Source organism: Neolamprologus multifasciatus, chromosome 18, assembly GCF_963576455.1.
Source record: "Neolamprologus multifasciatus chromosome 18, fNeoMul1.2, whole genome shotgun sequence".
In the NCBI taxonomy this organism is placed as follows: domain Eukaryota; kingdom Metazoa; phylum Chordata; class Actinopteri; order Cichliformes; family Cichlidae; genus Neolamprologus; species Neolamprologus multifasciatus.
Window position 1 is genome coordinate 3,476,712 of NC_140456.1, and position 14,090 is coordinate 3,490,801.

At 42.3% G+C, this 14,090-nt stretch overlaps 1 protein-coding gene across 1 annotated transcript in view; it reads left to right on the plus strand.

Annotated features, from left to right (window-relative positions):
- Window positions 1-14,090, plus strand: part of myo10 (myosin X) — a 165,468-nt gene that overhangs the window by 141,719 nt on the left and 9,659 nt on the right. Inside the window, 7 exon segments of the mRNA XM_085141052.1 lie at window positions 8,130-8,236; window positions 8,338-8,556; window positions 9,697-9,736; window positions 10,119-11,075; window positions 11,347-11,467; window positions 12,953-13,196; window positions 13,419-13,514. Of these exon segments, the coding sequence (XP_084997178.1) occupies window positions 8,130-8,236; window positions 8,338-8,556; window positions 9,697-9,736; window positions 10,119-11,075; window positions 11,347-11,467; window positions 12,953-13,196; window positions 13,419-13,514 (1,784 nt within the window).

Sequence of the window (14,090 nt, forward strand, 5' to 3'; positions counted from 1 at the left end):
CCCCTCAAGGCCTAATTTGACTTCATACACCGTAGAAACTCAGCTCTATGAAGTGTGTGTGTGTGTGTGCGTATGTGTGTGTGATATTAAGGTTCAGAGCACCTGAAGCATAGAATCCAACAATTATTGAATCCAGTCTTCAGTCTAATGCTCCCTGCTTCCACTACACCGGATCAGGAAGAATATACCTACTGCCAGGGTGTGTGTCGGTGTGTGTGTGTGTGTCTGTGTTTTGAGGGGAAATGACAGATGGGGGATACAGATCGCTAATCACAGCATGACCGTGTGATGCTGCAGGAGGTGACAGCAGTGAAGGATAAGTGCGGTCGTGGGTGGACAGACGAACGGATGAGTGGTCATTAGTATGTGTGTCAGTGTCCGTCCAGGACCAGCGATGGCACAGGAAACTGAATTGTGAATAGCCCGTTAGAGCGGTGAGGTGGAACAAGTGGAATATTTAATGGATCCCTCCACTACGTGTAGCCCATTTAAAAACCTATTTTCATGCTAATGACAGTTTTCAACTCTGTTCATTATTTTCAAGTAAAATTAGCTATTTAGCTAAAAATAAAATAAAATACACACTGAGGATAACAAATGTTATTACAGTCACAGGAATAACAATAGACTGGACCGGTGCTTATATGGAGCCTTTCTATGACTACATATATATTTTATCTGCTTTCATTTGCATCAGAGCAGATGAGATGGAGTCACGACACATATATAGCACAAAAGAGCTTTTCCACCTTTCCTCATGTAGCAGTCCACCTCCTGGTATCTCGTCCACACATTTGAGACTGTGCTGACCCGGCAAACCTTCTTATGACAGCACATATAGATGAGCCGTCCCGGAGGAGCTGGATTACCCGTTCAAGCCGAGTGGGCTGCAGATACCATCTCGCTTTACCAGCAGTGACGAGGACGCAAACAAAGAGCAAAAATAGAGAGAATCAGTCAGGAGGGACGAGCACAGTGGTGTGTAGCCATCGCCTGTCGAGCCATTCGCTTTCTGGGCTTTTCTTGTTGTTGCCTCTCCAGTGCACCTGTTATCATTTTCATCTGCATCAAAGCGGATGAAATGTTTTCATAATGGTTTATGCTTCAGAACAACAACATTTCGATTACCCAAAAGATTATTGGAGATTATTTAGTCATCAAAAATATCCATTCATCTACTATAAATAGCAGTGGTTGATTTATTTCATATACCGTATTTCCCGGACTACAAAGCGCACCTGAATATTAGCCGCACGAGCTAAAATCAGGGGAAAATCCAGTTTTGTACATACATTAGCCGCACCTGACTAAAAGCCGCAGGTGTTTCAGTGTTGACGTATCATATGTAAGAGAATATGCACAAAGGGAATTGTCAGGAAAGAGAGGGCTGTTTGGAGACACACCTCTTTTATTAATATTTTGAAAAACAAGTTACGGGTACATATTTGCATAACTTTTTAGGTATATGTACAAGTACGAAGCATGTACTGTGCTTCATAAATGAGTAACAAATGTAGTACATAACAATAACCTACAGCACACCAGAAAAATAGATTCGGCCTAGGGCTGGGCGATATGACCCAAAATTCATATCTCGATATTTTTTAGCTGGATGGCGATATAAGATGTATATCTCGATATTTTTTTAAAGCCACAAGGTAAGAACAAAAAGAGAGTTCTTAGTCAAAGCATGACACGAAAAGCATGAAAAAAACTACGAGCATTTATTAAATAATAATGCTCCATAAATAAAAGAAAACTGTTGTTTTTGTGCATAACAAAGAGCTCACAATTGTGCAGTCAAAATGTAAACTAAAAGACGCTGAGCATAGTAACAAAGACAGATTTCACAGCTGCTCTGTTCCCAACTTCTACTGTGTGACTGACAGCCTGGAGTTTGAAATCCTCTTTGTAACCATGTCTCTTAACAGGTGCCATTTATTGCCCTTATACACACACAATACGGTAATATTACGTTGAAGCACAGTACGTATCACTCCGCGAGGCTCCTCGGTAGCCGTAATGCTCCGACAATCCATCAAGTACGACTTTGTGCAGCTCCGTAGCTTACCAAAGTCGTACTAAAACATTTTTTGACAGATTGCTGAGCGCCGTGTACCACATAAAATCGGTTCGCGGTCAGTAAGCACAACCAGAATTCATACATAAGGCGCGCTGTCGATTGAAAGGATTTTAGGCCGTACATAGCGTTAGCTCGTTAGCGTGGTTAGCTCGTTAGCGTGGTTAGCTCGTTAGCGTGGTTAGCTCGTTAGCGTGGTTAGCTCGTTAACACGTTGACGCCGTCCAGCCCCACGCACGGGGCGATGCGCAGTACCTCGTTAACGGAGATTTGCCGTGTCCATCTTGTCGCTGCCTGCAGGTGAAGCAATGGGGGAGGAGGGGGAGTTGTGTTCAGTGAAGGAGAGGCGAGGCCGAGTAACGTTGCGTAAAGACAAAAGAGAGGCAAACTTGTGGCTCCACAACTATAATTATAACGTAACATAGACTATATCGATATAAAAGATATTGTCACATCTTATATCTCGTATAAAAATATATCGATATTTTTAAAAAACTCGATATATCGCCCAGCCCTAATTCGGACTACCTTTTAGGCTCAGGTGCAGTGACACGGCTTTAACGAGAAGAGAAGTCAGTCATTCACCACCATCTTTCTCTTCTTCCTGCGCACTAAAACCACCAAAGTCCTCTTCTCCAGTGTCGGAAACGAACAGGCTCAGGATGGCTTCGTCATCCACTCTCAGCTTCTCTCCTTCGTTGTCACTTTCAAAACCAAACAAATCCTCATTGTCAGTGTCAGAGTCGAACACCCTCTGAAGGGCCGTGGTGGTGTCTCCATCATGCAGCAGTCCAGCCCTTCGAAATCCGTTGGTGATCGTGGATGTTTTCACACTTTTCCACGCTGTCAGAATCCACTGGTGGAGTTGAGCATAACTTGCTTTTCGCAAGTTTATCGCCGCTCGTCATCCACGCCTCCCGCTGAACGCGTAGCGCTACTTTGAAGTTTGTTTTTCGCGCTACTTGTACGGCACTATGTTGCCTGGCGGACGGATATGTGACCAACATACCACTCTTGAACCCCGATCCTTCCACCAGGCAACGTAGTGCCGTACAACAGCGGAACAAACAAAACAAATCGTCTTACGATATCACAAAAATCATGGACGATCCTTAGAAAAGCCGCACCTGACTAAAAGCCGCAGGGTTCAAAGCTTGTGCAAAAAGTAGCGGCTTATAGCCCGACAATTACGGTACTTTTTAGTAACGTATTTGTAACAGATTTTAAAAGACTGAGAGAAACATGTTTTGTTTTTGGTGTCTGCCACCTTTTACCAGATTTACACAGCTGTTCGTGACTCGCCGCATACTTATTGGTTGGAAGACCTTTTTTGAAATCTCCTATAAAGCATTCAGCCTGAATGGCCTCTGTAGACCTTCTAACCCTGAGACCATACTCTCCACTGAACCACGGAGGCGTCCCTGCTGCTGTGACTGCCTGTAAACTGTTAAATCAATCCCATCTCCCTCAGAGGGATTTGTCCACTTTGTCCTGCTGCCTCTCGCAGTGAGATTTACATCGAGGAGGCCTGCAGCTCTTTTCATTCAGCACATGTCCAGACTATTGTCTTAGACTTATGTCTTGCTTTTTTACCGCCTTAAATTTAATTTCCTGGAAAAGATGTGGCTCTGCTTTCTTCTCCTACTGCTTAGTTTTCTCCACGGGCCTGACCTGGGCCGGTAAGCGGCGCTCCCCAAAGGCCCCAGCAGCAAGAATCAAAACGCGGCGAGGCTTAGCGAGGCCTTTGTTGCACTAATTAGCATAGTAATGATTAAAAAGGATTAGTCGCCCGTTTTATTGGGATGCAAATGTGTGCGCTTGTACACGAGGCTGCGCGTTCTGAGCATGTGCGGCTCATGTTGGAGGTTGTTTAATAAAAGGAGGGCGTGTCTTTTGTGTGGTCTGTATATTTGCGTTTTCACTTGGAGCTTGTGTGGCATCATTTCTGTGTGGGCTCAGTTGTTTTATGTAAACATAGATCAGCGTGTCCACTGTAGAGATTCACAAAGAGCTGCTTTCTGCAGCTTATATGTGTGAGTTCTGTATGAATGCCTGAATGAGCCTGGATAGCTGCACTTCACAGGAACATTTTAGATTTCTTTCTTTAGATTAAGTGTATTTATTTATTTTATATAAATACAGTGGAAAAACACATTCATGTTACATTGAATCTACTATGAAAGAAATAAGGGTAAACTAGATTTTAGTATTTAGTGACTTTAGGGACTTTTTTATTCAACAACTTAACTCTAACCCTTACCACCCAGATTCAGGCTCTGGCTCTAAAGTATAAAATGTGACAGCTGATTTCTCTGGTGAATCTTTGGATAGCCCGTAAAGTAATCTACAAAAGTTGACGACACCATAACCAACATTCGTGCTTTGGCATGGTGATTTATGTGTTAACTACCACTTAGTTGTGTTCCGGTATTTTATATGCGGTGCAGACGACGATAGAAACAAATGAAATGCTGCCACTTTTTGTTCTTTGTTCTTTTTTTTGCTTTTGTTTTTGTGTCGAAGGCAAACTTATTTGTCCGTCCAGTTATTCCTCTTCTCTGTGCATTTCCTCACAACCAGTTTTGCTCTAGGAGTCTAATGACATATGCAAGTCCTAATGTTCAGGCGATTACTTTTATTCTCTTGCTGATGAATTCGAAAATTGTTCCAAAACAGTAGCCAGAAATGGATATAAGGAAGTATAGTTGCAGGCTGTAATGACACAACATGTAGTTACATTTCTAGGGATGTGCACATAAAGTTATGGCGTACGGTTTCAGAGGGGTCCACAGTTGTACCTACCTCCTGTTTGGTCAGGTTTATCCCTTAGTTTATGGTTGTTAATGCTCACCAGTGTTATAAAATGAGAGGATAAGGTTGGGATGTGTTCAGAAGTTGCTCTTTCTGCCATGTAGCACCCAGCAGGAGACTTAACTTTGGTGTCATCCTAGACAGTTCACTTTCCTATAAATCTCACATCAATAATCTCACCCATTCTGCCTACTTCCATCTACGCAACATTAACAGATTGCTTCCTTCTCTTTCCACCCAGTCTATGTCCATTCTTGTCCACAGTTTTGTTACCTCCCGTATTGACTACTGCAATACTCTTCTGCATGTTTTCCCCCAAAAATCCCTCCATAAGCTTCAACTGGTTCAGAACTCTGCTGCTCGCATTATCACCAGAACCCCTCCTACCAGCACATCACCCCTGTTCTTCAGGAACTTCACTGGCTCCCAGTGAAATTCCAGATAATATTCAAACTTCTTCTGCTCACCTTCAAGGCCATTCATAACCTCGCTCCTCCTTACCTTTCTGACCTGTTAACCACTACCAGTTCTGCCCGTTCACTTCGTTCTTCTTCTTCTATCCAGCTTGCTGCACCTTCCTTCCACCTCACCACGATGGGAAGCAGAGCTTTCAGCTGCTCTGCCCCCAGAAATAAGAAACATTGGTTCTCTCCCACAGTTTAAATCCCAACTCAAAACACATCTGTTCAAATCTGCATATTCACTGTGAATCCACTGTTTGTTAATTTTAGTTTTTATTTTTATTTTGTGCTTTTATTTTATTGTTCTTATTCTGCCATTGTCTTACTAAGTGTTTTATCCTATTGTAAAGTGTCCTTGGGTGACTTGAAAGGCGTTCATAAATAAAATTTATTATTATTATTAATTTTAGTTACTTGCACTTCTTCTTCTTTCAGCTGCTCCCTTATTAGCAATGGTTCCAGCAACAGTCCACATCGCTGAGCTGGGATATTTTCATAGATATGCATCTTTTATGTGTTCTATTAATATATAAATGTGTTACTTAAAATACTCTCATTTAGGCAGGAGTGCCACCTGGGAAGAGAGTGCAAGAGGCAACATGTCCACAAGCATGCTGTTAATTATTTTTAGATGAGTAAATGTACTTGTTGGTAAGTCTGGGGCTTTTCCAGCCTGAAAACTGAATTCCTGGAGAGACACCAGTGGTTTGTGTGCTTGTCTTTGTATTGCATGTGCACGTGTTCGGCATGTAATGGATGTTTCCCAGTTAATTAACCTGCTCATAAGTGACATCCACGTCACCCTGACAAGTTTACATTTCCCCCAAAAAATCTCATTAGTGCCTCAGTGCTGAGGATCCAACACTGTCACTCAGCCAACACACACACACCAATTCAACAGGCAGTGTGTACTCCCTTACCCCCGTAGCACCGTGATATTTCCCCACCGTCACAGTCGCCTGAGACCGCGTCCCATATCTCATTTTCCTCCCTCCCTAATCGGATTAACCCCCGGCGGCCCTCGCTGGGCCCAGTTTCTCTATCAATGGACGACAGCTTGGTTCCTGGAGCAGGCAGCTGCACTAAGTGCCCGTAAGATCGGTCTTTTCATGGAGAGATGTAGCTGAAATCACTCGCTGCAGTAATCTGCAGTCTCTAGTAGCAGGAACAAAGGGAGAGGAGGATCTGGGTTTGATTTATGTCGGCTGCTTTGTTTGCCTCTGTTGTTCTTCTGTGAGCGACTGTCTGTTAAATGGTAATGTTATAGAAAAAGAAATGGCCTGCCTCTTTTTAATTCTGTTCACTTGTAAATCTTTTATTCATAAAGTGTGGGTAATACAGCGCAACTAATGGACAAACTATGTTAAGCTGCTGGGACTTGAACATTCTGTGGCTATTAGAGATGGGCATTTTAATGTGACTTTTGCAAACGCACACCTTCATATTCTCACAAATATGCATTTTTCCCTCTGAATATTAGCACTTCCTTGAACTATTTTACCCCAAAATAGTTTTGGTGTTGCACACTGTAAATATGACACATTTAAACTCTGTTGTGTATTATGCAAACATGTCACGAGATGTTCTTTAACTCTTAAAAGTCAACGTGAACATGATTTTACCTGAAAAGTAAAACAAAACTAGAAAAATTTGCATGTCCTGCAAAAATGCTATGTGGATGCCTTAACGCTGAAGATGTCTGCTGAAAAAAGCTGAAAAAGTTGCAAAACGTTTTATGGTGGTGAAGAAACTGAAAATTCTGCTGAAAACAGATGAAGAAGCAGAAATTTCTGCTGAAAAGTGGTGAAAAAAAACATTGCCCTGAGCAGGATTCGAACCTGGCCCTTCTGGTCTCAAGGAAGCTATTCATCTCACTGAGCCAAAGTCATTCTCACAAAGAAGAGGTAGAGAGATTGACTATTCTGCTGAAATGAGCAGAAGCGGCTGAGAATTGTGCTGATAAGAGATGAAAAGGCTGAAAACGTTTCAGAAAAGAGATGAATCAGCAGAATTTCTGCTGAAAATATTTTTTTCTGAAAACAGCTGAGATTTGTGCTAATAAGAGGTGAAAAGGCTGAAAATTTTGCAGAAGAGGTGAATAAGCAGAATTTGGGCTGAAAAGAGGTGAATGAGAAGAATTCTGCTGAAAAGAGGTTTTTGCTGAAAACAGCTGAAAAAGCTGGGATTTGTGCTGAAAAGTGGTGAAAAAACTGAAAATTTTGCTGAAAAGGGGTGAAAAAGCTGAAATTTGTGTTGAAAAGAGTTAAAAAGTTTAACTGTTAACTGAAAGAAATGTTGCCATTAGCGGGATTTGAACCCGGGCCTCCCAGTCTGAGAACGGATGCTCATCTCACTGAGCTAAAACACAGGTCAACCCGGCAAGGAAAATCAGTGAGGCCACTGATGATATGGCAGAAATGGGCAAAAAATATTGCAAAAAAAATTCAATATCTCAAAAAGTATAGAAGTTATGAGCACCAAAAGTCATAGCCGGCATTAGCAGAAATAGCAGAATTTAAAGTTTGAATGGCGAAAATCGGATAAAAACTGTGGGAGTAGTTAAGTGCCAAAAAGTGTACGGAAGCAACTAGAATATAGTGGAATAAAGAATAAAGAGATACAGGAACTCAATAGCCCTCTGAGGGCATCCACACTATTAGAAGAGAAAGAAATGAGGAGCAGTTACATTATTGATTTTCCCTTACTTCCCTTCAGTAACAATAATAAAATAACACTTTTTAACACTTTTTTTTTTGTCTCTTTATCCTATCTATCAGGTCTTCCTTCGGGAGTCTCTGGAGCATCGCCTGGAGAAGCAGAGGGAGGTGGAGGTGCTGAAAGCAGCCATGATCATTCAGGCCTATGTCACAGGCTACATGGCCAGGTACAAACAATGAATAAAAACATCATAAACCTCAATAGGATCAGTTTTAATCTTCATTGAAACCAAAATGCTCAATAGCCCGGCCCTCGTCCTCCAAACAGGAAGCAGTACAAGAAGCTGCTGCGGTGTATTGTGGTCATCCAGAAGAACTACCGGGCTTTCTACTGGAGGAGGAAGTTCTTGCTCCTCCGCTGGGCGGCGCTCACCTTCCAGAAGTGTCTGCGAGGGCAGCTGGCTCGTCGCACCTACAGCCGGATGCTGGAGGAGAGGAGGAAGAAGGAGGAGGAGGAGCGCCGCAGGTGGATGGAGGAGATGGAGAGGTGGGCTACTCGGTTTATTCACCGTGTAGTACTGTAGCTACAGCCAAATCAAAAGTTATTGTGCAAAAAGAAAGTAGGTTTTTGCAAATGACTGTTTTTTTGTTTGTTTGTTTTTTTAAATTAAAAGAAAAGAAATGAGAGAAATCTGGGCTGGAAAATGTGTTTGAAAAATGTGTGCCCACTGTGTTCTTCTGCCACTGGTTTATTTCAGTCAGTTAGTGAGGAATTAACACAAGTCCATCATCTGGGCTGTATTCAGGACTTTCAAATATGATCACGAGTAGTTAAGGAGTACAAATCCCCGGCTTCCATTATTTCAAATGACATAAAAATGCTACACATACATAATAAAAATGTTCCTAATGCCAGTGTATAATACTGGAGGAGAAATGGAGCATAGCTTTAGTTCTGGCAGACAACTAATTGATTCTCAGCTGCAGTCATCAGACGAGTGGATCTCATCAGCAGCTAATTTACAAAGCTTACGTAGGACATGCTATTTAAGTAGCTTAGCTCGGCTACGGCTGCTGTGCATCTGCAAGCTGCTTTGCAACTTTTAGAGACTACCTCACTGGATGAATCTCACATTTGTTTTCACTGATGCTGGCTTTTTTCTGCAATGGGGGGTCATGCTGCTGCTCCCCAGCTTATGCTCACTACATATGCACGTGTAAGGACAACAATGTAAATTGCTACAGATGTACGCAGCGCTCTTATGACAGTAGTCATTCTGACGATTCATGGACGGGAGATGTCATCAGGCTTAAAAAACAGCGTGTCTGTAAGAATAGAATGTAAATCCCTCAAATCCCACAATCAAGACTGAGTCATGACCTCCATATCCTCAGTGGTGCCTTTGACCTTGAGCTCAGTTTATACTGCAGATTGATTGCTTTATAATCACTGCTGCTGTCACAATTTAGTAGTGAACCATTGAGTTTGTATAAGCATCCTCATTGGAATATATCTGCAGCTTGCATTATGTTTCCCAAAAAAGGTTTCACAGTGTGGTGCAACATTTGTATTTTTGTTGTTTCGATAGATAGTGAACTGCATACTAAATGGGTTTCTGATATTTTAATCTCACAGTATCTCCTGCTGTGTGTTCGTTCAGCTGATGTCTGTGTTTGTGCCCTGCAGGGAGAGACAGAGGCTGGAGGCCGAGAGACTCACCAGAGAGGTATGATGAAGCTGATTTAAGTGGAAAACGGTGTATAACTTTTATTTTATTGTTTCGTGAGCAGCCCACTCTCTACAGCCATATCTGATTGTTAAAGAACACAGAGCACAATTATGTTTTCTATTATGTTACACAGGCTTCTGCTTATTGTAGCAGGCTTCAGTTTATTGTACTGGGCAGTGAAAAAACCACACTGCTCAGTACAATAAACAGCTTGTATCCACTCAGGTATTTGTCGTGTATAATTTGCTTATAAAAGTTGGCTCTCTCTCAGTAAACTAAGATTACTTCAGTTGTTTTCTGTAAATCAACTTCTTTTGGGTATTTTGTATAAATTAATGTTGATAAAGTTCTGATTGCAGTCTCGTGTTTGTGGTTTCAGGCTGAGGAAGCCAGAACACTGGAGGAGCGGCGTCGTGCTGAGGAGCTGGCCTCTCTGGTTTTGACAGGGTCTCAAAACGCAGCAGCAGCTGCAGCATCACCAGACGTGGAGGAGCTGGAGTCAGCAGAAACCTTTGTGGAGGCATCAGCAGAGGAAGAGGAGGCGATACGTCCGCACGAGGCATCGCAGGTGGAGGAAATTCTCCGACTAGAGCGGGAGATCCAGGTGCTGCAGAGACAGAAGGAGCGCCAGGAGCTCTCTTTGACCGAAGCCTCGCTGAACCGCCTGCAGCAGCTTCGCGATCAGGAACTCCGGCGGCTGGAGGATGAAGCCTGTAAGGCGGCGCAGCAGTTCCTGGACTCCCTGAACTTTGATGAGATTGACGAGTGTGTGAGGAACATTGAGAGCTCCTTGGGCGTGGGTGAAGAAGATGAGAAGAAGGAGGACGGCCAGAGGAGGGGTAACGAGGAAGAAGAGGTCGACGAAGGGTTCGGTGCTGATGACGATGCCTTCAAAGACTCGCCAAACCCAAGCGAGCACGGCCACTCGGACGGCCAGCGGACGAGCGGTATCCGAACGAGCGACGACTCGTCCGAAGAAGACCCGTACGCCAACGATGCCGTGATTCCGTCGCTGCCGCCGACCACTGTGCTTCACCACTCTTTGCCGGCGATGCCTTCGGCCTGCCGCAGCGCATCATCCAGCGGGGATTCGGCTTACTGCCACCCCCAGGCTTCATCTGAGGCTCAATCTGATGAGCTGGTAGAGCTGATTCCTCCAGATGAGGACTCAGACTACGATCAGGATGACTACGATGAAGGCGCCATCGTGTCTAGTGGCAGCATGGCTTTCTCCAACCCTCGCAGTGGACAGTGGTCTCCGGATTACCGCGGATCTGTTGGCACCTACAACAGCTCGGGGGCTTACCGCTTTAGCTCAGAGGGGGCTCAGTCCTCGGTAAGCTGAATCCTCGTTTAACTTCTGTTTTCAATGACAGGGAGAACATTTCACGGCCGATTTTCTACTAAAACTTAGCTGCTCCTAACTCCAAAGTAGTGTAGTTGTTGAAGTTAGCAAAAAAAACGCAGGCAGCGAGAGAGATCAAAGAGATGCAAAGAGCACCACATTGTACCTTTCCCTGTTATTATAAAACATTTTGTTGAAATAATATGCAAACTAACGTCTTGCATGTCTTGTTTAATTTCAAATTTGTGTTGATTTGCTCCAGTTTGAGGACAGCGAGGACGACTTTGAGAGGTTCGACACAGACGACGAGTTGTCTTATCGGCGGGACTCTGTGTACAGCTGTGTCACGCTGCCGTACTTCCACAGCTTCCTCTACATCAAAGGTTATTATTTTCTTATACAACATACTCTTCTTTTAATTAGAGATGGCACGATACCACTTTTTTATGTCAGATACCGATATCATAAATGTGGATATCTGCCGATACCGATATGAATCTGATATAGTGTTTTTTAATCAACAAAACTGTTTTTTTTAATATATTGCTGCATTTTGTATAAGTTAATACTCAAGTTTAAATAAATAACAACACTAAAGCTATTCTGTTATACCTGTATGTAAAAAACACACTGCACCCAAAATATTTCATAGTTCAGCAAAACTGATCAATCTAATAAAGTTAAACCTGCTCCATCCTCCCTATTCTGCTATTTTAAAGAGTACTTAGCAGAAATATTAAGCAACCTAACTAATAGGGTTGCAAACTCCCAGCAAAAAAAAAAGAAAATAGGGAACCACCCTCCACCTCATGATGCTTAATCGATGTAATCAACTTTAATTTGATGCAGTGTGAAAAAAAATGAACAGAAATCAATTATTTTTCAAGAATAATTAAATAGATTCAACATCTTTCTTCAACAGAATTGCAGACTGCACAGATGGTATCTTCCCAAAGGAAAAAGTACTATAGCTTACTAGGGTATATTAGACTTAACAGTTACTATATACAGTAATGGACTTCTATATATTTTACATCAGATTAAAACTTTGGGTGTAAGATTCAGATAATTATTTATTAAAAGCTAGACATTTTCAATGAGAACAAGAAAGAAAAGTATGTCTTTGTGCCCCCTTTTGCCTGTTCATGCCCTATCGGCCCCCCTGGCTAAACTTTGCTAGATCCGCCCCTGCACAGTTACATCAGCTGTGTAGAAAAAGATCCTGGTGTAGAAAGTAATATTAAATAAATTCTAACAACAGCTGATCAAGCTTAAACGTGCTGCTGTTGTTCAGCCGCTGGTTTCCTCTTTCTGGTGAGAAGTGGGCCAAAAACAAAGAAGAGAGACGGACTCGCGACAGAAAAGCCGATCAGCTAATCATTGATCAGTTTCTGATTGAAGTAGCAGCAAGATGAGGCACTTACTTCTCTCTGGGAAAACTTCCTCAGAGATGAAATGCTGGTTTGCTAGCGAGGCTACAAATACACACAGCGGCTCTATCACGTGACCACACTGCTCCGACGTGCTACGGTTATGAGCCGAGTCACGCCGCTGTCGCAAGTTTTGTGAGGTGCTTTTTTGATATTTAATGGATTGATTTACATTTTTTATTTCTCTCCGATATCCGATCCAGTAATTTACGTCAGTATCAGACCGATACCGATACGTAATATCGGATCGGTCCATCTCTTCTTTTAATAAACCCCAACAAGTGACAGTTAAGTGCATCATCTATATGGCTTTAGGACGTATTTTGGTGAAAAAGCATTGTACTTTTTGTTACCTTCTAAGAGACAAAGAGCAAGATTCTCCCTCCAGGTGACGTAATGATGGCGGAGCATTTGAAATCTCATATTTTTCTTCTCTAGGTGGTCTGATGAACACGTGGAAGCGGCGTTGGTGTGTTCTGAAGGACGAGACTTTCCTGTGGTTCAGAACTAAGCAGGAGGCTCTGAAGCAGGGCTGGCTGCACAAGAAGGGCGGGGGCTCGTCCACGCTCTCCCGACGCAACTGGAAGCGGCGCTGGTTCGTGCTGCGTCAGAGCAAACTCATGTACTTTGAGAACGACGGAGAGGAGAAGATGAAGGGGGTGCTGGACATGCACAACGCCAAGTAAGGACAAGAGAACATCACGTTGAGGGTTGTTGTTTTTGCATGACGATTGCTGTCAGTTAATCATTTACATGTAAAATATTCAAGAGATATATGGTTGTGTTATTGAAGAGAGATAAAAACTCAGACCTCTGAAGGATTCGTGGTTGAAATGGTTATGGAAGGAGCTTTTGTATATTCAGGAAACCTCAGTCATATTTTCCTCTTTTTTTTTGACTGTAGAGAAATCATTGATAACACCGGTAAGGAGAATGGAATCGATATAGTGATGCCAGAGAGAACTTATCATCTGATTGCCGAGTCTGCTGAGGATGCAAGGTGAGCTGGTGTTGTCTTTGAATGTATTCTGCTTATCTTTCCACAATAACCAAAGAAATTAATTGTGATTGATCTGTAAAGGACCTTTCATGCAAGCACGGAGTCAAAATGACTGAAAAAACTAGAATTCAGTAGAGGGGGAATCACCATACATCCCACAATACGATATTATCACGATACGATATTATCACAATACTTAACGCACGATACGATATTATTGCAATTTCTTAAAATATTTTGTGATATTCAGATTCTGTACATAAAGGTAAACTTTATCAATATTCATTTTCTCTAATATCAAAGTCTCACACTCAGTCTTTCTCTCATTTCAGTTTTATTGTTGACAAACTGAACGGTTTGTATTACAGTCTAGTCCAACTTAACTGAATCAACCATCTGTCCAATTATAGCTATTCTGAACTATGCAGTTTATGAAAAACTATGCAGCCCCTTCAGCAACTGAAGAATTTGAAAGTAAATTAAAACAAAATATAATTTTACATTAAATAAAAAGTTTTAAACTTAATTAAAATAAAACATGTCTAAATTAAAATAAGTAAACTGTCATGTTTTATT